Genomic DNA, 22,074 nt, shown 5'->3' with positions numbered 1-22,074 from the left:
GGACAGGACCAGTGTGTACGCCAGCACTACGCGGCCAGAGGTGGGGGTGTTGGGGCGCCCAGGCTGAGCCCCCAGGACGCCGGGGGTTCGGGGCACAGGGCAGGGGCCCAGAGGGGTGGAGGGCCCCGAAGCATAGATGTCCAGCCCGGGGGAGGCAGGAGCAGGTGCTGCAGGTGAGGAGGGCGGCAGGGGTGTTCCCGGCTGCGCGGTGGGGTGGGGAGGGGCACCCTGCTCCAGCTGCAGCCAGGCCCTTCTATATGGAGACCCTGGAGGTGGTGGCTGGCCTCACTTAGAAGAAATGAAGGGCAAACAAACATGTCTTTATTTTAAAATATGGTGAAGAGAAAATGTCTAGATATTTGAACCTAAAGTTATTCCAAGCGTGGAAAACCTGCTCTAGACAAACCAAAGGAAACCACGAGCAAATAGCAGCCGAAGCACATTTTCAGGAGCATTCACGGGCTGGCCTTCAGGATGCTGCAGGTCCGAGCAGGAGGCCCCGGGGCGACCAAAGCCATCTGACCCCTTTTTGGGCCCCCCAAAGGGAAAGGGCCCCCACACCAGACCTGACCGGCTTCTGCTTCCCCTTCTCCCCTGTGGAAGTGAAGGTGCACTATGTCCTTCCCTCAGGCCTGAGCTGGAAGCTGTGGCCCCACTCGACCCTTTCCCACAGGAGGGCCAGGAAGCTGTTGGGAGCAGCCGCCAGGAGGGCAGTACAGTGGGGTGGGGATAGGGTGGCAGACGAGCTCCTGCCTGTTCTCTGCATGGCCTCAGGGCCACTGACCTGGAATGGTGGGGCACGGCCCAGCCTGTCCCCAGGGAGGCACCCCTCTCCTCTGCTGCTACCCCACTGCTCTGCTCCCCCCAGAAGGGTATGGCAAGTGCCTAGGTGGGCAGGGGCCTGGCTGGCCAGGGTCTAGCTGAGAAGGGAGGCAGCAGCCCCCAGCTGTAGGGCGGCCTCCAGGCCGTGCAGCGTCAGGAGTGCGGCACCCAGGCCCGTGTCGGCCCTCAGCACCAGGGTCTGCCAGAACAGGAAGTGGATGCCCAGCAGGGCCGTGGTGGCCGTCAGGAGCAGGCTTGCAGCCAGCGGTGCCGCCGCCTCCAGCAGGTTGCCCTTGGTTCCTGGGGGCAGAACCGACAAAGGCAGTGAGGGAGTGGTGGGACCCCCAAGGCCACATCCACTGGGGACTCAAAAAAGCGGCAAAGTCTCGGTCTCCTGAGGGCAGTCCGTGTTGGTGAGGAGGCTGCATTCTCGCCACTTGTTCCTAATTCTAAGTGGACTGAAGAGACTCTGTTGAAGGGTTTCAGATATTTTACTTTGGGCCAAATAAGGCTGGCTCTGGAAAATGCCATGCAGACTTATATGAAACAAAATAATGGCAGAGTGGACACAAAACAGGTCAGCTGTGGAGGCAATAGCCTCCGTCCCCAGCTGCTGAGCCCAGGGGATCGGGGTCCTGGCCAGGCGGCAGGGCAGACTCAGCCCCTCCAGGTTCTCTCGGGTGGCTGAGCCCCTGCAGGATGGCACCGTCCTCTAAGGAAAAGCTGCACAGCCCCTGGATGTGCGTGTGTGTGCGTGGGGATCTACATAAACTCTAGCAGGTCCTAGAGCCCGTAGGTGGGGCTCACGCACCATGTGCCTATGGGCACAGACTGGGCCTCAACAGAGGCTCTGGGGTGCACGGGCTGACTGGCGCAGGTGCAGCACCCCAGAAGTGCCCACTGCCTTGGCAGGAGCATCTCCACCACGCAGATGCCGTGGGGTGCGGTGATGTGGGACTGCACCTAGCCAGGCACAGCGGCGAATTCTCGGAGGGAGGTGGCGGAGTTGCCGGCTTGTCTCTAGGAAACCAATGCCTGTGCCACAGAACCCTCCCCTTCATGACCTGTGTGACTGAGGAAAGCGGGGGTCCACCAAGACAGAGTGGTCCATCTCACAGCCCACAGGAGACCCTTAGCCCAGGGCCTCAGGAGCTGGATGGCTGCCTGAGTTGGGGGGCACGGGGTGTCGTCGGCCAGGGGCACAGCAAATCCCTCGACACACTTCTCTGCTGAGGCCAGCGGGAGGGGAGAAGTGTGCAGAGCACGGGACACTGGGAAGTCTAGACTTAATTGCTAAGCTGGATTTCAGTGATTTCAGTACTGGCTTTTATAGGAGGTGCTTTGAAATGTGAAGCCTCTTCCCAAGAGTGACCGGTATCATGTCTCTCTTGGATAAAGCTCTAGAAGAAACCAGCTCACACGTAACAGGAAGGGAAAGCCTGTAAAGCGACTGGCTGGCAGGATTAACCCTGTCGGAGAACCACATCACAGAGCGATGACGGTTGAAAGGCCCAGGGCACTTAGGGTCTGAGTGCCTCACGGCCTGTCAACTCACCCAGGTAGAGCCGAGCAGCTTCCAGGACGCCCAGCATGAGCAGCAGGCTCAGGTCGAGGGCCACGCAGGCAGGCGGGTAGCTGAAGACCTGACCTGGGGAGCAGGGGGCGGGAAGGAGCAGCTTGGCTGCGGGTGGCGGCAGGGCCCCCTCCCTGCGCCCCGGCAGCACTTACTCTTGTAGACGAGCATCAGAAGCGTGGCCAGGAAATAGAGGGCAGCATAGATGCCGCCGAGGTGGAGGAGTGCCTGAAGCAGCACGGACGCCCGCTGCCCAGGTTAAGGGCCGCTGTACCCAGGCCTCAGCCCTGCCTCTGGTGCCCACCCCCATGCCAGGGGGCCAGGGTCCCCCTGGGGAGTCCTGGCTAATCCTGACCCTGATTGTCCCTCGAGTTGGTAGGCTCTCGTGGCACTGGGATGAGGCTGGGCGCCCAGCGGGGAGGGGACCCCCCCCACCTCCGACCTGGGCTGAGACCATACTTTCTGGCAACTGCTGGCCCTGGGTGCTGCCAGGCCTGCCCCTGCCCCAGTGACATGATAGGGAGGAAATCAGGACTTTTTTGGTTTTCTTTGGGAAAAATGTATTCATCGCTTTTGGGGAGCAAATATTCACTAGCAGCTACCTGGAGCTCTGTATGCTTAATATCTATGAATGCTGAAATGAGTCTGTCTCCACAAAACCAGGTCTCATCCCCTTGCCACAGCGGGTGGCAAGGTAGGTGCCCACTCAGCTGCTTGGCAGTGCCACCCACGGGCCATTAAGGGACAGGCGAAGCAGGGAGGCCATGGGGGTACTCTGAGGAAGCCAAACTCTCCAACCTGACCCTAGCACCCTTCCCCCCTCACAGTGGGATTCACGAGTCGGAGCTGATGGAAATGCTGGGGCCTGACTAGGGAGCCCTCAGTACAGCTCAGGGTGGGGCCCGGGGGGCTGGAGCTCAGCACAGCAGCAGGATACCGTCGTGGGGGGGCCGCTCCCTGAAAGAGAAAAAGCATTTGCCAGTGAGGCCTGAAATCCCACCAGGGAGGGCAGGTGGCCTTCTCAGGCCAGAACAGACCCCGGCTTCCTTCTTGTCGGCTGGCATCTCCACACCTGCACACAGGTCTCCCTGCGAGGAGGATGCTCCCCAGCTGCCAGCCGAGACCAGGAGAGCATGCAGGGGTCCACCGTGCCCACTGGGCCGGCACCGAACAGCTGCTCCCCTAGCTTCTTGAGTTTCTGCACATTTGCCACATTATTACCTGTAACATTTATGATTTGGGTTTATAACATCATTTTCCACAATGAATAATGTACATTTGTTCTCCTTTGGAACTTTATTACTCCAAATGTCCCTCCAAAAATAAAATTTCTAAACCAGCAGTATTTTCTTTTTTCCTTTTTTTTTTTTTTTTACCTCTTGGGCCACTACAACAACTTTTGCTTCCTCATATGGCAACATGACAGTGAGCTCTTTCTGCATCAAACAGGTTTAGGCCAAGCTTTTGTAATAGAAACTACAAATTCATCCTTGGATCTAACGTGACATGAGTCAAATCGCCTCTCTTAAAAAAGATCACACTGGCTGCACATTTGTGATCTGTGCACATCTCCACGTATGCACACCAATAAAAATTTAGAGCTCGGAAACATCCTGCTATAAAGAGGCCTGAGTTGTATTACTGGGCAGCCAGCAGGACGGCAAGCTCGGTCCGAGGTCTCCGCTTTCTTTTCTCCTGTTTCATTTCCTCTGTAATCCCAAGGTGGACAGAAAAGGGACTCCTAGGTTTGGGGACTTTTTGAGGAACATCAAACTGAAATCCCACGATCTCTCAGGCAGACCCGGGGCCTCTGTGCCTGGCCATTTGCAGGCGAGTGAGAACTCGGCTCCTAGGAGAAGCAGCAGCATATGCCAAGAGCTGACGGGCAAGTGAGGGGCGCAGGGAGCTCGGATCTTCATCAACGCGCATCACGTTTCAGGCAGGCGCTTTCCACCTGATCTGTGCTATTCCAGGCCCCGATGGAATTCGGCTAGCATTTACCTACCTTACCTGGACTGATTTCAGTATAATTGGGATTGCCTCCCTTCAGATCCTCCTTTTGAAAGTTCTGAAATCAGTCAAGCCTGTTTGTTGGCTGCCCACTGTTCTACACGGAAATCGAGGTGTTCAGGAAAAGAGCAACGGCATAACGCCGCAAGTGAGACAGGATTTAAATAGTTAACACGACGGGTAGGTGCGCTCAGGTGAGACAAGATTTAAATAGTTAACACGACGGGTAGGTGCGCTCAGGTGCGCCGCTGCAGGCGCTCATTCCGCCGGACGCAGCCCTGGCTTTGGCGCCTCGCTTTGGCAGTGACCTGCTGCGATAAGGCGACTATGACAGGTGCGTCCGAACCAAGTTGGGGCGGAAACAGAAGACCCCGTTTTCCCTGAGGTACCCCGCAAGGTGCATGAAGGGACCCAGCTGTGGCATAAACCTAACTTTCCACCAAGTGAAAATGCATGAACACACAACCCCCAAAGGGCCTGCCCAGATCGTGGCTGGGGAGCTGGAACCCTCGGGGCGGGGTCTGCGGGGGCTCCCCCGGGGTCGTCCCGGGCCGCCCCTGCGCGAGGCGCCCCTCGGGGCGTGGCGGCCGAGAACAGCCACGGCGACCGCCTCCCGCCCGCCCAGCGCTCTGCTGTCCTCGCCCGGTGCTTCCCAAGAACTGCGTGCAGGAGGGGAGAGGGGCCGCGGGGCCCGGACCTCGGACCTCGAGGGGCGGCGCGGCGCCGCAGGCCCGTCTGCCGGCCTCACGCGCGGTCACCGGCGGCCGCGTCGGGCGTCCGAGCCGGGCGAGGTCTGCGAGCTGTGCCCAGCTGTCCAGGCAAGGCCGGCCCCGCGGGCCCTCGGACCCTTGTGCCGCGGGAGGTCTCCGCCGGCGCCCACACCCCACGGGCCTGGGCGTCCTTCCCCACAGCGCGCCGCGGGGCCGGCTCCCTCAAGAGCGGCTGACAGGGACCTGCGACGGCGGCGGCCCACAAAGATGGCACCAGACTGCCTGGGCTTCCTCACACCCGAACGTGACAAGGCCCTGCGAGCGGCCTGCTCGGGCTCAGCCTCCCTCCTCTGCGCCGCTCCCGACCCGCCCCAGGGTCTCCACTGCCGCGGGCGCGCGCGACGCTGCCTCACCTCGTCGCGCAGTCGCCATTTTTCCCTGCGCCCCCGCCCTCCGAGTCCGCCGCGATCCCGGCAGCCTCTCGGCCCCGCGCCGTTCGCGTCCTTTCGGCCATTTTCGCTTCTTCTCCCGAAGGTGCCCGACCGAGCGGCATGATCCGGAGTTGACAGCCGAACTGCGGCCGAGGCCCGAGAAGTCCGTCCGGCGGCACTCGGGCACTTTCGGACAGTAGAAGGCGGGGAGCCGAGGCTCCGGAGGCTTCGGCTCGGGAACATTCGGCTGAGCTCGGCTCGGCCTCGGGCGGCCGCGGCCCTTGCTTGCGGCGGCGACGGGCGCACTCTTCCGGGCAAGAGTCTCATTGAGAGCCCGAACTGGGTCGGAGGTCGATGAGAGTTTGCCCCAGAGCCGGTTCACCCTGTCGGCCGGGGACGGCAGCGTCTTAGCCTCCTAGGTGTTGAGGAAGGCCAAAACAGATACACTAGGAAACCCTCGGCTCGACCTCAGACCAATTCGGACTGACTCGGGGGCCTTCGGCCCTTCTCGGTTCCGGAGACTTGACCGTCGTCTCGGCTCGACTTGGCCTCTTCGTGACCGTTCGGCCCCTGTTCGGGCAACCTCGGCTCAACTCGGGGGCGGCGTACCGATTCGGCCCCTGTTCGGGCGGGGCGCTTCGGGCGGACTCGGCTCGACCGGAGTCTTTGGGTCGACTCGGGCGTTTTCGGCTCCACTCGGGGAGCTTCTTCGGGTGGCCTCGGCTGGACTCGGCGGGCAGCTTAGTACGGCTTCAGTGTTTGCTCCGGACGGCCTCGGGCGGCCTCGGCCCGGCTCGGAGGGTGCTTCGGGCGGTTCGGCCGGCGCCTTCGGGCGGGCTCGGTGGAGTCCGGATGGAGGATTCGGACTCGGCGGCAAAGCAGCTGGGCCTGGCCGAGGCAGCGGCGGTGGCGGCCGCGGCCGCTGTGGCGGCGGCGGCCGCGGCCGCGGCGGGAGGCGAGGCGGAGGAGCCGGTGCTCAGTAGGGACGAGGACTCAGAGGAGGACGACGACTCGGAGGCGGAGCCCGAGACGCGGCGCGTGACGGCCGTGGCGGTGATGGCGGCCGAGCCCGGGCACATGGACATGGGCGCCGAGGCCTTGCCCGGCCCCGACGAGGCCGCCGCCGCCGCCGCCGCCGCCTTCGCAGGCAAGTGCCGGCCGCCCGCTGCTACGTTCGCCCCCCGCGCGCCCCGGCCTCGTCTGGCCTCCCGCGCACCTGTGCCCGTGGCCGCCCGCCCCTCCTGCCTGCTCCCTCCCGACCCCACACCTGTGCCCAGTGGCCGGGCTGCCATCTCCGTCCAGTACATCTGTGCATGTGGCCCGCGCATGTGGTCCGCCTGCCCCCATGTTGCCCGCCCTCCCACCTGTGCCCCTTGGCGGCCTGTCCCCCCCTGGCCTCGCACCTGTGCCCCTTGGCGGCCTGCCCCCTCCTGCCCACGCACGTGTGCCCAGCTCACTCCCATGCTGCCTGCTCCCGCCTGTCCTCACACATGCACACCTGTGCCTGTTCTGTCCTCACACCTATGCCCTGTGGCCAGCCCACTCTTCCTGTCCGTACACCTGTCCTCTGTGACAGGCTCGCCCACTCCTCTCACAACTGTCCCTGTGACCGGCTTGCTCCCACTGTCCTCACACATATGCCCATGGTTGGCCAGCCCCCTCCTGTCTTCACACCTGTTCCCATGACTGGCCTGCTCCTTCCTGCCCACATACTTGTTCCCGTGACTTGCCTGCTCCCACTGTCCTCACACCTGTGCCCATGGCTGGCCCATCCCCTCCCGTTCCCACACCTGTCCCCAGTGGCCAGCCTTCCACTTCCTTCTCATGCACATGTGCAGGTGGCTGGCCCACTCTCTCTCGTCCTCACACCTGTGCCCCTTGATGGCCCCCTTCCTGTCTTGACACCTGTGTCCCGTGACTGGCCTGCCCCCTCCTCACACCCCTGTGCCCCATAACTGACCTGCTCCCCCCTCCTGCCCACGGCTGACCCACCCTCTCCTGCCCACACACCTGTGTCCCATGACTGGCCCACCCCCTCCTGTCTTCACACCTGTTGCCATGGTTGGCCTGCTTCTTCCTGCTCATGCACTTGTCCCTGTGACCATCCCCCTCCCACCTGTCCTCACACCTGGCCCCAGTGGCTGTCCCACCCTCTCCTGCCCACACACCTGTCCCTGTGACTGGCACACTACCACCTGTCCTCAGTGGCTGGCCTGTCTCCTCCATCCATGCACCTGGTTCTCGTGACCAACCAGCTCCTTTCCCATGTGACCACTCCTCTCCATCCTGACCACATACCTGGCTTTGCATCTGGCTCGCTGCCCAGCCCAGCAACCTGCTGGCATATGTCAGTTTGCACTCTTCCTGAACCTTCCCCTGTCCTGCCCTGCTCTCTCCTTCCTCTCCTCCATTCTGGGTGCTGGTGACACAGGAGGGTCAGACATGGGTCGTACCCTGCAGGAGCCTGGGAGCACCAATGGGCTGTGGGCATGCCACTGATCACCCTGCCGCCCCAAGTGCTAAGGCCAGTTTAGATGGACCTGAGGGCTGGTGGGGAGAGGTGGGCAAGGCAGGCCTTCAGCCTGAAGGTGAGCATGGCTCTGCCATGGCCCAGGTGCGGCCAGCTCTGCGCCTCAGCCTTGCAGGTCTGTCACGTTCTTCCCCTTGCCTTTCCCTCCCTCTGGTGGCTGCTGTCCAGGTGTCCTTCGCAGGAGGGCAGCGTGAGGGCTGGCCTCTGCTCTGTATCGTGGTGGCTGTTTAGTCTTCTTATCGGGGTTAGGACCCCAGGCCGTGGCCCTAAGGGTCCTTTGGGAGTAGGACCGCTCCAGCGTGCTCCTGAGGGTATGACCAGGCCAGGACAGGCCTGGGTGCCTTGCACCCTGACCCACAGTGGCCCCCGGTCAAGGGTGTCAACAAGCACATAGGCCTTGGTGCGCATTTTGGGAAGTGGGCCGTGCAGGGTCCATCCAGCAGCCCTTTTGAGACCCACCACGTGGTAGGCAGTTCTGGGCAAGGGATTTCCTAGAGTGCCACTTACCCTCCCCGGATGCCGGAGGAAAGGCTGACCCAGTGCATGCCCAAGCCGAATGGCGGAAGCACCTGGAGCAGGCAGTGCCCGGCCAAGGCAGAGTGTGGAGGGTGCTGGAGGCAGAGAAGGGGCAGCCAAGGCATCCGGCCCTGCTGCAGCACAGTGGGCAGAGGGGGCGCAGGGGAGGAGGCTGCCCCTCAGTTCGCCCGTGGACCTTTGTGGGCCCTTCATGTGTTGGTGCTGCCCGGAGGCGGTGGGCAGGCGGGTGGGCAGCAGTTCAAGGGCTTCCCCGTAGCCTGTCCTACAGCGAGGACAGCGGCCGTGGGCGTGGTCCCAGTGGGGGCGTCCAGAAGGTGCCCACCTGGGAAGCATGGCGAGGGCCGGCTGGCGGCGGGCACTGGTGGTGCAGCCCAGAGCCCTGCAGTGAGGGTGCACGTGCACGGTTGTGGAAGGGGACACCGGGGACACCGGGGTCTGGAGGCACGGTGCGTCAGGCCTGCGACTCAGGTGCCTCCTGTTGCAGAGGTGACCACAGTGACCGTGGCCAACGTGGGCGCCTCTGCAGACAACGTCTTCACCACGTCCGTGGCGAATGCGGCCTCCATCTCAGGACACGTTCTGGTAAGCCACTTGGGGGGCGTTCTACATAGCTGCTGGGGGAGACCTGGGCAGTGCCCACCCTGCCATGGGGCACCCTCCTGGCCATGCTTGCGGGGAGAGAAGCCAAGCAGGGTGGAGCCAGCGTTGGCCTGGCCAAGGGACCTGTCGGCCCTGAGTCCCTGGGCGCAGAGTGGGCGTGGGCTGGCTGCTGGTGTTCACCCCCCACGTGAGTGCGCTGAGCTTGTGGCTTCCCACGTGGGTCAGGAGTCCTGCGAATCTGTCCACCCCGGGTCTGCTCTGGCATCTCACTGTATCTCCGTGGCCCTGCTCTATTGGGCAGAGTCTTTGCGAGTGGCCGCCTTGTGCCCTGCGCCTGCACTTGGGGCACAGACCGGTGGGGTGGGAGCATCATAGGTCCATGTGCCCTACCCAGGCTGGCCCCGCTGGGGTGCTGCCCTCTGCTGGGGAGCTGGGGCGGGCTCCTGGGGGTTCCACGGGCCCCTGGGGGTACCCAAGCAGCCAGGAGCCCTAGTGCTGGTTCCGGCCCTTGCATGCGCGGTCATGTGCACATGCATCTTTGGTTTCTCGGCTGATGCAGCTTGATCCAGCAGCTCTGGTGGTGATGCTGGTGCAGCTGGAGGGCAGGCCTTTTGACATCCGTGACTTCAGTTGGCATGGGCAGCCCCACGTGCTGGAGGCTGGAGTGCGACAGCCTGGCTGTGGGGCGCGGGCCTGAGGCCTTTGGGGCCCCTCGGGCCTGGGCAGATGCCACTCATCGCGGTCTCCGCACCACTTGCCTACGGGTCCCTTCTGGGCGTGGCGGGTCCCTGCTCCCTGTGGCCGTGCAGCCTGAGCGTCTAGTGTGGCTGCTGCCCTTTTTTCCCGTGGGTGCCCCTGCTTGTAGCCTTCCTCGCAAGGAGGGGCGGTGCCTCCTGCCCAGTATCAAAGGCGACCCCCTGAGCCGTACCATGCTTGTCTGAAGAGGCCCCAAGGCCCCACTGCTCAGGGCAGGACAGCTGCTGCTCTCCAAGTGTGACCCTTCAAGACCCAGTTCCTCCAAGACCCCAAGGCTGCCCACTTCTGCCAACTCTGCTGTGACCCCCGCTCTGGGCTAGTCCCACTCGTCAGACGGGCAACCACAGCACCGAGGTCCAGCTCTCCTCCAGCCACGCTGAGTCCACGTCCTTCCTTCACAGGGTGAAAAGCACCTCTGCACACAAATGAGGACCTCTGAGAGTCATGTCCCATGTAAAGAGGAGGAGGGCAGTAAATTTGCTTATCATGTTGGCTGAGAGAGAGAGGCCACATCTGAACAACAAAAGAGGTTCTCTGGGGTGACTCTTAGGCCTAATTTTAAGTATGCTTAGTCTATTGTTTGTGGGTTAAGTTTCATATGAACAAACCCCAAGATTGAGGGCTCAGCCTCTTGCTTTGGTTGTTCCCACTGCTTGTCTTGTGGTTTTCATTTGCATTTCCCAGCTGGCTGATGATGTTGAGCACCTTTTCATGTGCTTTTGGCAATCCATATCACCTTTTTTTGAGGTGCTTGATGAAGTCTTTTGCTTATTTTTAAAACTAGGTTGTCCATCTTTCTATTGTTGATGTGCAGGCATTTTTTATATATTTGGGGACCCACATGAAGGTGACATTTCACAATAATGTGAAATGCCTGAGTTGGTTTTATACTCTGAAAAGTAAAGCATTAGAGAATCCCGGGATACTGGATTTGATCAGGCCTCACAGGCCATCTGGTTGACCCTTTGGCTGTGTGAACAGCTCTGAGGACCAGAGTTTGCTGGGTGATGGGGCCCCTGCCCGGCAGCAGCAGCTGTGGGGTCTCAGTTCTCTCCTAGTTATGGGATGGGCTGGCCCACGTGGAGGCATTTGGGCAGTTTGTAGGGTGAGCACGGTGGCTTGCTAAGAGGAAATGGGCTGTAGTCCCAGGAGCAACCAGCTCCCGGGGCGGTGTCCTACAGCAGTCTTCAGTAGAGCTGGTCTCTCAGCAACGCTCCCTGAAGCCCTGTGACCTTGCAGGAGCTGCTCACATGGAAGTTGGGTTCTCCCCGTTGTTGCGTGTGCTGCTGGAGCACAAGTCTTCCAGCGCCTTCTGTGCGTGTCTGTGCATACTCGCTCAGGTTGTTTGGACCCTGCATGTCTTTTCTTGCTCCTGTCACTCTCCCCTAGAGACAGCTTTGGAAAAGGCACACGACCCCTGGGTGAGCTGCCCCTTTGGTGACAAGCTCCTCCTAGGTGTCCTGTCCTGTTGAGGTCAGCAGATGTGCCTCAGGGACTGCCCTGAGCACTGCTTTTCTCCAGTCCGGCAGGACAGCCCTTCAGATTGGGGACAGCCTCAACACGGAGAAGGCCACCCTGATTGTTGTCCACACGGACGGAAGCATCGTGGAGACCACCGGGCTGAAGGGGCCCACCGCGCCTCTCTCTCCAGGTACCGGAACCTTCTCTGTCCCTAGGATTTCTGGAGTAGCACACAGGCGAACGTGTATCATTTATTCTGTTTCTTTTTTTCTAAAGGTAAATTTGGAATGTCATCAAGTATTACTAAATTTAAGTAGAAAAAATGGAATTTCCCAGGCTGAGTTAGAGTTGCATGTGTGTTAGGGGAGGGTGTGCCCTCAGTGTGTCCGAGGCGGGCAGCCCCCTGCAGGCGTACACCAAGTCTGCTACACTTCCCTACTTGTTTTGGAGAGCGTTATTTTCATAGTACTTTCTCTGCCGTAGGTCCTCAGTCTCCTCCAACTCCTCTAACCCCTGGCCAAGAGAAAGGTGGGACCAAGTACAACTGGGACCCCTCGGTGTACGACAGCGAGCTCCCTGTGCGGTGCCGGAATGTCAGCGGCACCCTGTTCAAGAGCAGACTCGGCTCCGGTGAGAGCGGCGGCTCGGGGCCACCGCGCTTGTGATTGAAATGCTTTGTTCCTATCTCTCGTCCCCCACAATGAATTTGGGGCAAAGGAAGACTGTAATGATACTAAAACTAGTTAAAAAGACAAAAGATGTAAGTAATACACAGCACGCCTGACCTGGAGCTGAAGCCATGGGACAAGGTGGGGCAGGGATGGCTGAGAGTGATTTGGGAGGGAATTGAGAAGCCATGTGGCCTGTTGGATGGGAGAGGAAGCCAAGGGAAAGGGCACGCCGGGTCACATGTCCATGCTTTTCGGTCAGTGTAGGGAATTCGGACGCAGGCAGACGTCCTGCTGCCAGGTGGAATGTCAGGAGATGGAGGTATGAGGCAGGCTGGGGAAGCACCATCTGCAGACATGGAGTCGTATTGGGGAATTAGTCCTGATCCAGCAGCAGGAGCTGACCCTGGACAGAGAGCAGGCCAGGGAGGTGAAGGGAGGAGGACGGCAGACGAGAGCCTGCTGGTGTGTAGTTTAGGGAGACTGGCAGCGGGCTGCCTGTCTTCACGCCACTGTTTCTTGTGTTGTTGCAGGTGGCCGGGGCCGCTGCATCAAGCAGGGCGAGAACTGGTACAGCCCGACTGAATTCGAAGCCATGGCCGGAAGAGCCAGCAGCAAAGACTGGAAGAGAAGCATCCGCTACGCAGGGAGGCCACTGCAATGCCTCATCCAGGTGTGGCCGCAGGAGGGGCAGCGTGGCACAGGCTGGGGCCACAGGCCCCCTGGGGGCCCTGGGAAGTGACGCAACCTTCCTGCCCAGCACCTGGACCTTTCATTCGTCCAGTGAGGGCGTCACCTATGGGGTTGCTGTGCAGGCTGGGAGGGCAGTGCTCCCCCCAGAAGCCGGGAACGTTAAGTCCAGGACGGGGGGACACGGCTGGTGTGGGAGTCCGGGTACGTTGGTGTGACTTTTTAAATGGCACAACCTTCTCGCTGCTTCAGCTTACACACAGGAAAATACGACTTAGCAGTTGCTGTTTCCAGTTTAACTTTTTAAAGAAATGATACCCATTGAATCTCTTGGCTCCTTAGATGGAGTTGGGTAGCCTCTGCTGTCTGTGAGGCATACAGATGGGAGAAGTATGAGGAAGAAATGGTATATGAGTGGTGAAACAAGCTGAAATCTTCTAGTATTGCGTGATTCACATTTGAGGACTGACTTCCTAACATGTGGTCCTTTTTAAACTTCAGGATGGGATCTTAAACCCCCACGCTGCCTCATGCACCTGTGCTGCCTGCTGCGATGACATGACCTTGGTACGTTGCCGAAAAGCAAACATTTGGTACTTGACTGCGCTGGACACTGGCTGCATGAGCCCCCCCCCCCCCGGCCCCCCGCCACTCCCTGGTTCTTTGTTCCTCTCTGGGCCCTCGTGTCACTGGCACCACTGACCCCCGAGATTCATTGTAGCCATGCCCTTTCCGCAGGAATAGTAGCTCAGGGAACGGGGTGGCCTGGCCCCTGGGGTGCACACGAGCAGCCCCTCTGAATGGTTGCTCAGTAGCATCAGGGGCTTTTTATGAACAGTAAAAAATGCCTACAGATTACCATCTTACCCCAAAACTGAACACTGCAATTGCCTTTGTGGTTCTGCAAACACAGCCGTCCCAATTGTTCCTGGGCTCCATGTTTATGGAGCCCTCCGGTCGTGCCAGGGCCCAGGTGTACACCTCCCAGCGCTCAGCCTGTGCACAGCCGTCTTTGTGGGGGTCTGCTGCCAGGCTGTTCGTGTTTAGGGCTGCGCATTGGGTTCACAGTGGAAATGGACGCAAGCCTGGCACTGGGTGCCACTTGATCTCCTGGGCACAGGTACCCGGGTCCGCCAGGGTGGAAACCTGTCGAGGGGCAGAGGCTGCAGCTGCTGTCAGGAGTCAGCGCCTGATAACGCATACTGTCATCTGCGCCCGCCATAGGCCCCACCACATGCCCTGCCACGTGCACCGTGACAGAGCTGCTGGCATTCACAGTAGGAGGCTGTGTGAGTGTTTCTCGAGGGCGCAGAGTGGGTGCAGTGCTGAGATGCCTTCCTAGGGGATTGCTATGTGCGAACTCCAGGAGGGAGCGGAAGGCACCTGGCGTCCTTGGGCAGGGGCAGGCACACGTAAAACAAGGTCCTGTACCGCTCAGGTCACCTGCCCAGTGTCTGCAGGACACTGCTGCAGCCAACGATAGTCCACACGCCGTGACACTTATGTGCCTGGTTATGCATAGAGCTTCTGGTGTCTTTTGAAATATTTTCTTATCTTAAATTAACTGTCTCAAATGAATATCTTCTTTGATTTTGATATATGTTGCTGTATAGTTTTCTAAGGCATTATCATTTGTAATAATTGAACATACTCGTTTCATTACAGTCTCTCTTAGTGTCAGATAGTATATTAAAAACAGTAACTGTTTAATAGATGCTTAATGAGATTGCGTTATTTTAATTTGGTTATTAATCTGGTTAATTATTAGAATATATAAAAGATTTAATTAGATGCAGCATGTTTTTAGGTGGAAAAATAATTCTAAAATTGTCTAGTTTATGTTTAGGTATGATGTGATTGCTCTGGAAAAAATAGGACATTATTGTGAACATAAAATAATTTTTAAGTTCATTTAGAAAAACTGATAGATGAGATTCTTTGGGATCTTGTAGGGAAAAAGAGCAGTAAGAGGGGAGTTGTGAAGGATGCATGGCAGAACCATTTCTAGAAGTGCTAAGATAGTGAGGTATTTAAGCATAAATCTAACAAAACATGTACAGAATCTGTTTGTGGATAGAATGCTGATGAAAGAAATGAGAGCAGATGTGAATACTTAGAGAGACTTGCTGTGTCTGGAGACTCAACATGGTTTTCTCTAAACTGATCAATAAATATAAAGCAATTCTTATCAAAATCCCAGCAGGATTGTTAGTAGATATAGAGCAGCTCATTCTGAAACTTGTTTGGAAAGGCAAAGGATATAGAATAGCCAAAGCAATTTTGAAAAGGAAGATAATGTTGAAGGAATCACACTGTCTGATTTTAAAGATTTACTGTTAGGGTGAACTTGCCAAGCAACCGATTCCTGACAAAAAGGTGCCAGGTGGGCAGGCGTCATCTCAGCCAGTGGTGCTGGCGTGATCAGATGGTACATGGCAAAGAAAACAACCTCAGAGAGTGGGTCATAGATCTAAATGTAAAACTTGAAATATCTGAAGGGAAAAAATATTTATAGCCTAGGATTAGGTAAAGAGGTTTAAGACATGAAATCAAACACAATCCATAAAAGCAAAAATTCAGTAAGTTGGACTTCTTCAGAATAAAAAACTTTTGTCCTCTTCTTCTAGAATGACAGAATGCGTAGTTCCGTTGACACACTCACCAGGAAAACAACCATAACCAATGAAAACTATTTTAAAAAGAACCATTTAAAGTCTCTGGAAATTGTCTAGGGGAATATAGAAAATGAAGAAACAGTAATTTAAGAAACTCTGCTAAATCTCTATAAAAACAGTGAGGCCCTGGTATTTGAATGACAAATGCTTCCTCCCTCCTTCCCCCAGCTCAGGGCAGAGGGAGCCCCATTCTGGGTGGGCATGGTCAGGAAAATGGGGCTCGCTCTTCCCTCAGTTCCTAGTCAAAGGGGAGTGGGGCAACTGACTGGCTGGCGGATGTGACTGAGAGGCCAGGGGTCCCCTGAGGCCCCCAGCCCCTTCGCAGGCCAGAGGGTGGGCCCAAGAGCAGATGTCCAGACTGCAGGGCACTGGCCGTCAGTGCCCTAGCTTGTCCACAGGTGGGGGTTCCACACTGAGAGGACTGAAGGCTGTGGCTGCTGCCCAGCCCTGCTGCAAAGGGAACCTGCCCAGTGCCCCAAGGGCAGTGCTGGAGAAGGGGTCCAGAGCTTGATAGCATCAGCTCTTATGTTTAGGTCTTGGTCCATTTTGATTTAACTTTAGTATGTGATGAGAGGGTAAGAGTCCATATTGATTCCTTCACCTGTGGAATTCCAGTTGTCACAGCTTCATTTGTTGAAGAGACTGTTCTTTCTCAATTGAACGGATTGACATCCTTGTCAAAAATCAGCTGGCGGGGTGCCCAGGTGGCTCAGGGGTGAAGGGTACAGGGGTGCTTTACAGGTGAAAGGGTGCAGGAGCGGACCAGGGGTGAAGGGTGCAGGGGTGGCTCAGAGGTGAACGATGCAGGGGTGGTTCGGGGTGATGGGGTACAGGGGTGGTTCTGGGTACGGGTGGTTCAGGGGTGAAGGGTGCACAGGTGGCTCAGAGGGGAAGGGTGCAGGGGTACTTTATAGGTGAAAGGGTGCAGGGATGGACCGGGGTGAAGGGTGGCTCAGGGGTGAAGGGTGCACAGGTGGCTCAGAGGGGAAGGGTGCAGGGGTACTTTATAGGTGAAAGGGTGCAGGGATGGACCGGGGTGAAGGGTGGCTCAGGGGTGAAGGGTGCATGGGTGGCTGAGGGGTGAAGGGTTCATGGGTGGCTCGGGTGAAGGGTGCATGGGTGGCTCAAGGATGAAGAGTGCACGGGTGGCTCAGGGATGATTCAGGGGTGAAGGGGTGGTACAGGGGTGAAGGGTACAGGGGTGCTTTACAGGTGAAAGGGTGCAAGGATGGACCATGGGTGAAGGGGTGGTACAGGGATGAAGGGTGACCAGGTGGCTCAGGGGTGAAGGGTGAAGGGGTGGTTTAGGGGTGAAGGGGTGCAGCAGTGGTTCACCAGTAGAATTCTTACCTATCATGTGAGACCCAAGTTCCATTCCCACCCATGCATCTCCCCCCAAAAAGAAAAAGTTTGTGAAAAAAAATATGATTTAATAGCAGATACCTGCCTGTACATGTGTGTGTATAGATACAGAAATACATGTGTAGGGAGGCACTTGAAAAATATCCCCTGGCCATACCTAGATAGATGTGTAGCTTCACCTCTCACTCCGAATTCTGTTCCCTTGGGCTATATGTTTTTCCTTAGGCCAGTACTACGCTGTTTTATTTACTGTAGCTTCATAGTATTTTTTGAAGTCAGGAGGTGTGAACCTTCTAACTTTGCTCTTTTTCAAAGACTGTTTTGGCTATTTGGGGCTTCTTACAGTTCCATAGAAATTTTAAGGCCAGCTCTTCCAATTCTGCAAAAAGGGGTGCTGGAATTTTGGTACAGATGCACTGAATTTGTAGATCACATTAGTCCAATCCATGAACACAGGATGTCTTTCATTTTTTAAAGTTGCCTCTTTAAAAAAAAGTATTTTTAGTAAGATATCTTCATACACATATAGTCTATCCAAAGCATACGATCAGTGGCTCACAGTATCATCATGTGGTTGTGTTTTCATCATCACGATCAATTATAGAACATTTGCATCACTCCAGAAAAAGAAATAAAAAAATGCATATATCCCATACCCCTTACCCTTCCCTGTCATTGACCGCTAGTGTTGCAGTCTACCCCAATTTTTTTACTCCCAACCCTCCCATTATTTATTTATTTTTCTTTCTTTCTTTTTTTTTTTTTAGTTGCTATACCCTGGATAAAGGGAGTGTCAGCCACAAGGTTTTCGTAATCACGCAGTCACCTTGTAAAGGCTATATAGTTATACAGTCGTCTTCAACAATTAAGGCTACTGGAACACAGCTCTACAGTTTTTATATTTCCCTCTAACCTCTCCAGTGCACCATAAGCTAAAATATTTATGTAATGTGTAAGAATAACCTCCAGGATAACCTCTTGACTCTATTTGAAATCTCTCAGCCACTGACATTTTATTTTGTCTCATTTCTCTCTTCTCCCTTTTGGTTCAGAAGGTTTTCTCAATCCCTTAATGCTGGCTTCCGGCTAATCCTGTATCTCTGTGCCATGTTGCCAGGGAGGTTTACTCCCCTGGGAGTCATGTCCCACGTAGTGGGAGGGCAGTGCGTTCACCTGCTGACTTGACTGAGAGAGAGGCCACATCTCAGCAACAAAAGAGGTTCTCTGGGGGTGATTCTTAGGCATAATTTTAAGTAGGCTTAGCGTGTCCTTTGCGGGGATAAGTTTCTTAGGGGCGCACCCCAAGATTGAGGGCTCGGTCTATTGAGTTGGTTGTCCCCACTGCTTGCGAGAGTATCAGGAATTCCCCAAATGTAGAAGGTGAATATTTCCCCCTTTCTCCCCATTCCCCCAAGGGGACTTTGCAAATACTTCTTTACTTACTATCCAGATCACCCTGGGATTTATTGGGGCATTACACTAACCTGCACAAACCAACACAATCCACACCCTAATCTGACCAAAAAAGCACTACCCAAAATATAAATTTTGTACCAAATAAACATTTTTCCCTTTAGTCTTGCGGAGAAGTTGAAGTTTTAAAATACGGACAACCTCACCCTTTACCCTATATTCTGATATGCATTGGTCCTATCCGGATCAGCTTCATTCATATCTCTACTTGGCATCTGATCACTTTTTCAACTTTTTAAACAGTTTCTGTATGGGTGCCGCTGACTTTCATAGAGTTCTGAAACTTTCATAGAGTTTCAGAACTCTAACTCTGAGTCTTAGGTGTCACATAAATACCCAAAGTCTCTGGGAATGACCTGGTTATACACAACCAGCTCAGTATCTCAGAATTTAGAAATAACAGTTACAACTCCTGAATAGATGTGGCTGCTATAAGAGCTTACCATCAAGGACCTTTTACAATGGGCCCTAGCCTAGTAACCCATGCTCTCGGCTTCAGTTCACTAAGTTTGTACATTATAGTTAGTCCTCAATAATTGAGTGAGAGGTGAAAATATTTGTCTTTTTGTTTCTGACATTTCATTTAGCATATGTTCCTCAGGGTTCATTCACCTAGTTGCATGCCTCGCTTTGTTTTTTTTAATTCAGCAATGTTTTATAATTTGCAGTGCACAAGTCTTTCACCTTCTTGGCTAACTTTATTCCTAGATATTTTATTTTAAGTTTTTTTGTTTGTTTGTTTGTTTTTTGCATGGGCAGGCATCGGGAATCAAACCCGGGTCTCCGGCACGGCAGGCGAGAATTCTGCCACTGAGCCACCGTCGCACCGCCCGGTATTTTATTTTAAATGTTATTTTAAATGAAATTATTTCCCTGACTTGCTTTTCAGATGTTCATTACTGGCATATAGAAACCCAACTGACTTCTGCATGTTTATCTGATACCCTGCAACTTTGCCTAATTTATTAGTTCTAATAACTTTCTTGTGGATTATTTTCTCTATATAGGATCATATTATCTGCAAATAGGGAATAATTTGACTTCTTCCTTCCTAGTTTGGGTACACTTTATTTCTCCTTCTTGCCTAATTGCTCAGGTAAGAACTTCAGGACACTGCTGAGTAGCAGGCATGAGAGCAGGCGTCCGCGTCTGGTCCTGAGCTGTGGGAGGCTTCCAGACTCTCACAGTGGAGTGTGGTTAGCTCTGGGCTTCTCATACATGCCCTTTATCATGCTGAGGATGTTTCCTTCTAGTTCTGATTTTCTGAATATTTTTATCATGAAAGGATGTTGGATTTTGTCATATGCCTTTTTTAAAAAAACTTTTTTATTGTATAGTATGACATATGTGCAAAGCAAAGAAATAAAAAAACAGTAGTTTTCAAAGCACTCTTCAACAAGTGGTTACAGGACAGATCCCGGAGTTTGTCATGGACTACCATATGATCCTCTATTTTTCCTTCTGTCTGCTCCAGAATATGGGAGGCTAGAGGGCTTAAATACTTTTTTATCATCACAATCAACTTTTTTTTCTTCTTTTTTTGTGACTAATAACATATATACAAGAAAGCTATAAATTTCACAGCGCAGAACCACAGTTAGTTGTAGAACATATTTCAGACTTTGACATGGGTTACAATTTCACAATTTTAGGTTTTTACTTCTAGCTGCTTTAAAATACTGGAGAGATATCAATTTAATGATTCAGCGTTCATATTCATTTGTTAAGCCCTATCTTCTATGTATAATTCCACCTTTGATCTTTCCATGCCTCTCTTTGGGATTGTTTAGGTTATGGCAATTCTGAATTTTTGATATTGAAAGGGTCTGTCACTAATATGGGGTAGGGAGATGGAACTATCTGATGTTCTGGAGAGGCTGGGCTAGGTTTCAGGACTTGTCTGGACCAGGGACCCATCTGGAAGTCGTAGGTTTCTGTAAGTTACTCTAGTGCCTGGAACCCTTGTGGAATCATATATTGCCCTAGGTGTTCTTTAGGATTGGTTAGGATGGTCCTCCCTTCAGTTTTTGTGTTTTTTTAAATTTATTTATTAATTTAAAAATTAAGAACAAACAAAAACATTAACATATAATTCTGTTCTACGTATATATTCAGCAATTCTCAATATCATCACATAGTTGCATATTCATCATTTCTTAGAACATTTGCATCAATTCAGAAAAAGAAATAAAAAGACAACAGAAAAGGAAATAAAACAATAACAAAAAAAGGTTATACGTACCATACCCCTTACCCCTCACTTTCATTTATCACTAGCATTTCAAACTAAATTTATTTTAGTATTTGTCATATGCCTTTTATGCATCAACTGAGATGATCGTGTGTTTTTTTTTTTTACTTCATTATATTAATGTGGTGTGTTAGATTGATTGATTCTCTTATGTGAACCACCCTTGTATTCCTGGATGAAATTCCACTTGATCATCAAATATAATTGTTGGTTTCAGCTTACCGGTTACTCTGCTGTTAGTTGTTGGTTTTGTCTGTGTGTGTCTGTATTCTTATGGGGTATTGGTCTGTAAATATCTTTTTACCTAGCTTTGGTATCAGAGTAGTGTTGTCTTATAATGTGAATTAGGAAGTGATCTTTCCTGTTCTGTTTTTTGGAAGGGTTAGTGTTAAATCTGCTTTAAATTTTTGGTAGAATTTACCGATGAAATCATCTGGTTTTGGATTTTTCTTTTGGGAGAGGTTTTAAATTACTGATTCAATCTCTATATTTGCTATGGGTCCCTTCGGGTTTTCTGTTTTTTCTTGCATCAAACTAAATAGTTTGTGTGTTTCTAGTAATCTTTCCATTTCATCTAGATTTTATAATTTGTTGGCATTTAATTGTCCATACTACCCTCTTATAATACTTTTATTTCTGTAAAGTCAGTAGTAACGAATCTACTTTCATTCCTGATTTTAGTTATTTGTGTCCTCCCTCCCTCCCTCCCTCCCTCTCTCTCTTTTTCCTTTGCCTGTCTGGCTAAAAGTTTGTCAGTCTTATTGATCTTTTCAGAATGTTAGCTCCATTTTTTTTGGTTTTATTGACCCTCTGTTGTTTTTCAGTTATCTGTTTTCATTTATTTCTGCTCTAGTCTTTACTGTTTCCTTCCTTCTACTAACTTGGGTTTAGTTTGCTCTTCTTGTTCTATTTTCTTTTGGTGTGAAGTTAGGTTATTGATTTGTGATCTTTATTCTTTTTAAATTTAGGCTTTTAGAGCTATAATTTTCCCTCTGAGCACTGCCTTCTCTACATTCTGTGAATTTGGTGTGTTGCTGTTTCATTTTCATTCGTCTCATGATTATTTCCTGTGATTTCTTATTTGATTCACTGGGTTTTAATAGTGTATTATTTTACTTACACATATTTATAAGTTTTCCTTTCGTTATTTCATTGTAGTTCAAGAAGATACTTCCTGTGATTTCATTACTTTAGAATGTATTGTGCTTTGTTTTGTGGCCTAACATGTCCTCTCTCCTGGAAGATGCGCCACATGGGGAGAATGTGCTGTGTTGGGGGGAGGGTTTCCATATGTGTCCATTGGGTTTCAGTGGTTGACAGTGTTGTTCAAGTCTTCTTTTTCCTTATTGATCTTCTGCTTAGATATTCTTTCAGTTATTGAAAATGGTGTATTGATGTCTCCAAGTATTGTAGAATTACCTTTCTCCATTGGATTCTGTCAATCTGTGCTACATATATTTTGGGGCTTTGTTGTGAGGTGCTTATATGTTTTGTTATGTCTTCTTGCTGGATTGACCTTTTTTCA

The 22,074-nt window shown here is 53.3% G+C and overlaps 2 protein-coding genes across 3 annotated transcripts in view; one reads left to right on the top strand and one right to left on the bottom strand.

The window, feature by feature from the left end:
- Positions 1-299: 299 nt before the first annotated feature.
- Positions 300-5,662, bottom strand: TMEM80 (transmembrane protein 80). Its single transcript, XM_077115279.1, has 5 exons — positions 5,529-5,662; positions 3,333-3,352; positions 2,551-2,644; positions 2,378-2,470; positions 300-1,122 (listed from the first exon to the last, which is right to left on the bottom strand). Exons 1-5 carry the CDS (start codon positions 5,545-5,547, stop codon positions 917-919), a joined length of 432 nt encoding a protein of 143 aa, XP_076971394.1. The 5' UTR covers positions 5,548-5,662; the 3' UTR covers positions 300-916.
- A 709-nt stretch (positions 5,663-6,371) lies between these two features.
- The window catches only part of DEAF1 (DEAF1 transcription factor), a 42,632-nt gene continuing 26,929 nt past the window's right edge, over positions 6,372-22,074 (top strand). Inside the window, exons 1-6 of one of the 2 annotated variants that reach the window (XM_077115275.1) lie at positions 6,372-6,693; positions 9,098-9,195; positions 11,491-11,620; positions 11,914-12,060; positions 12,632-12,771; positions 13,290-13,355. In XM_077115275.1, the coding sequence (XP_076971390.1) occupies positions 6,399-6,693; positions 9,098-9,195; positions 11,491-11,620; positions 11,914-12,060; positions 12,632-12,771; positions 13,290-13,355 (876 nt within the window). In that variant the 5' untranslated portion in view covers positions 6,372-6,398. The other variant, XM_077115277.1, reaches the window with a different exon arrangement.

The sequence above is a fragment of the Tamandua tetradactyla genome, chromosome 9 (genome assembly GCF_023851605.1).
Source record: "Tamandua tetradactyla isolate mTamTet1 chromosome 9, mTamTet1.pri, whole genome shotgun sequence".
NCBI classification, from domain to species: domain Eukaryota; kingdom Metazoa; phylum Chordata; class Mammalia; order Pilosa; family Myrmecophagidae; genus Tamandua; species Tamandua tetradactyla.
Note: the sequence above shows the minus strand (reverse complement) of the source record. Positions and strands in the feature narration are given on the sequence as shown.

Coding starts and splice junctions, on each gene's coding strand:
- TMEM80 (XM_077115279.1), bottom strand. Junction 2,645..3,332: donor GGAGCGGCCCCCCCACGACG/GTATCCTGCTGC, acceptor TAACCTGGGCAG/CGGGCGTCCGTGCTGCTTCA. Junction 2,471..2,550: donor TCTGATGCTCGTCTACAAGA/GTAAGTGCTGCC, acceptor CCTGCTCCCCAG/GTCAGGTCTTCAGCTACCCG.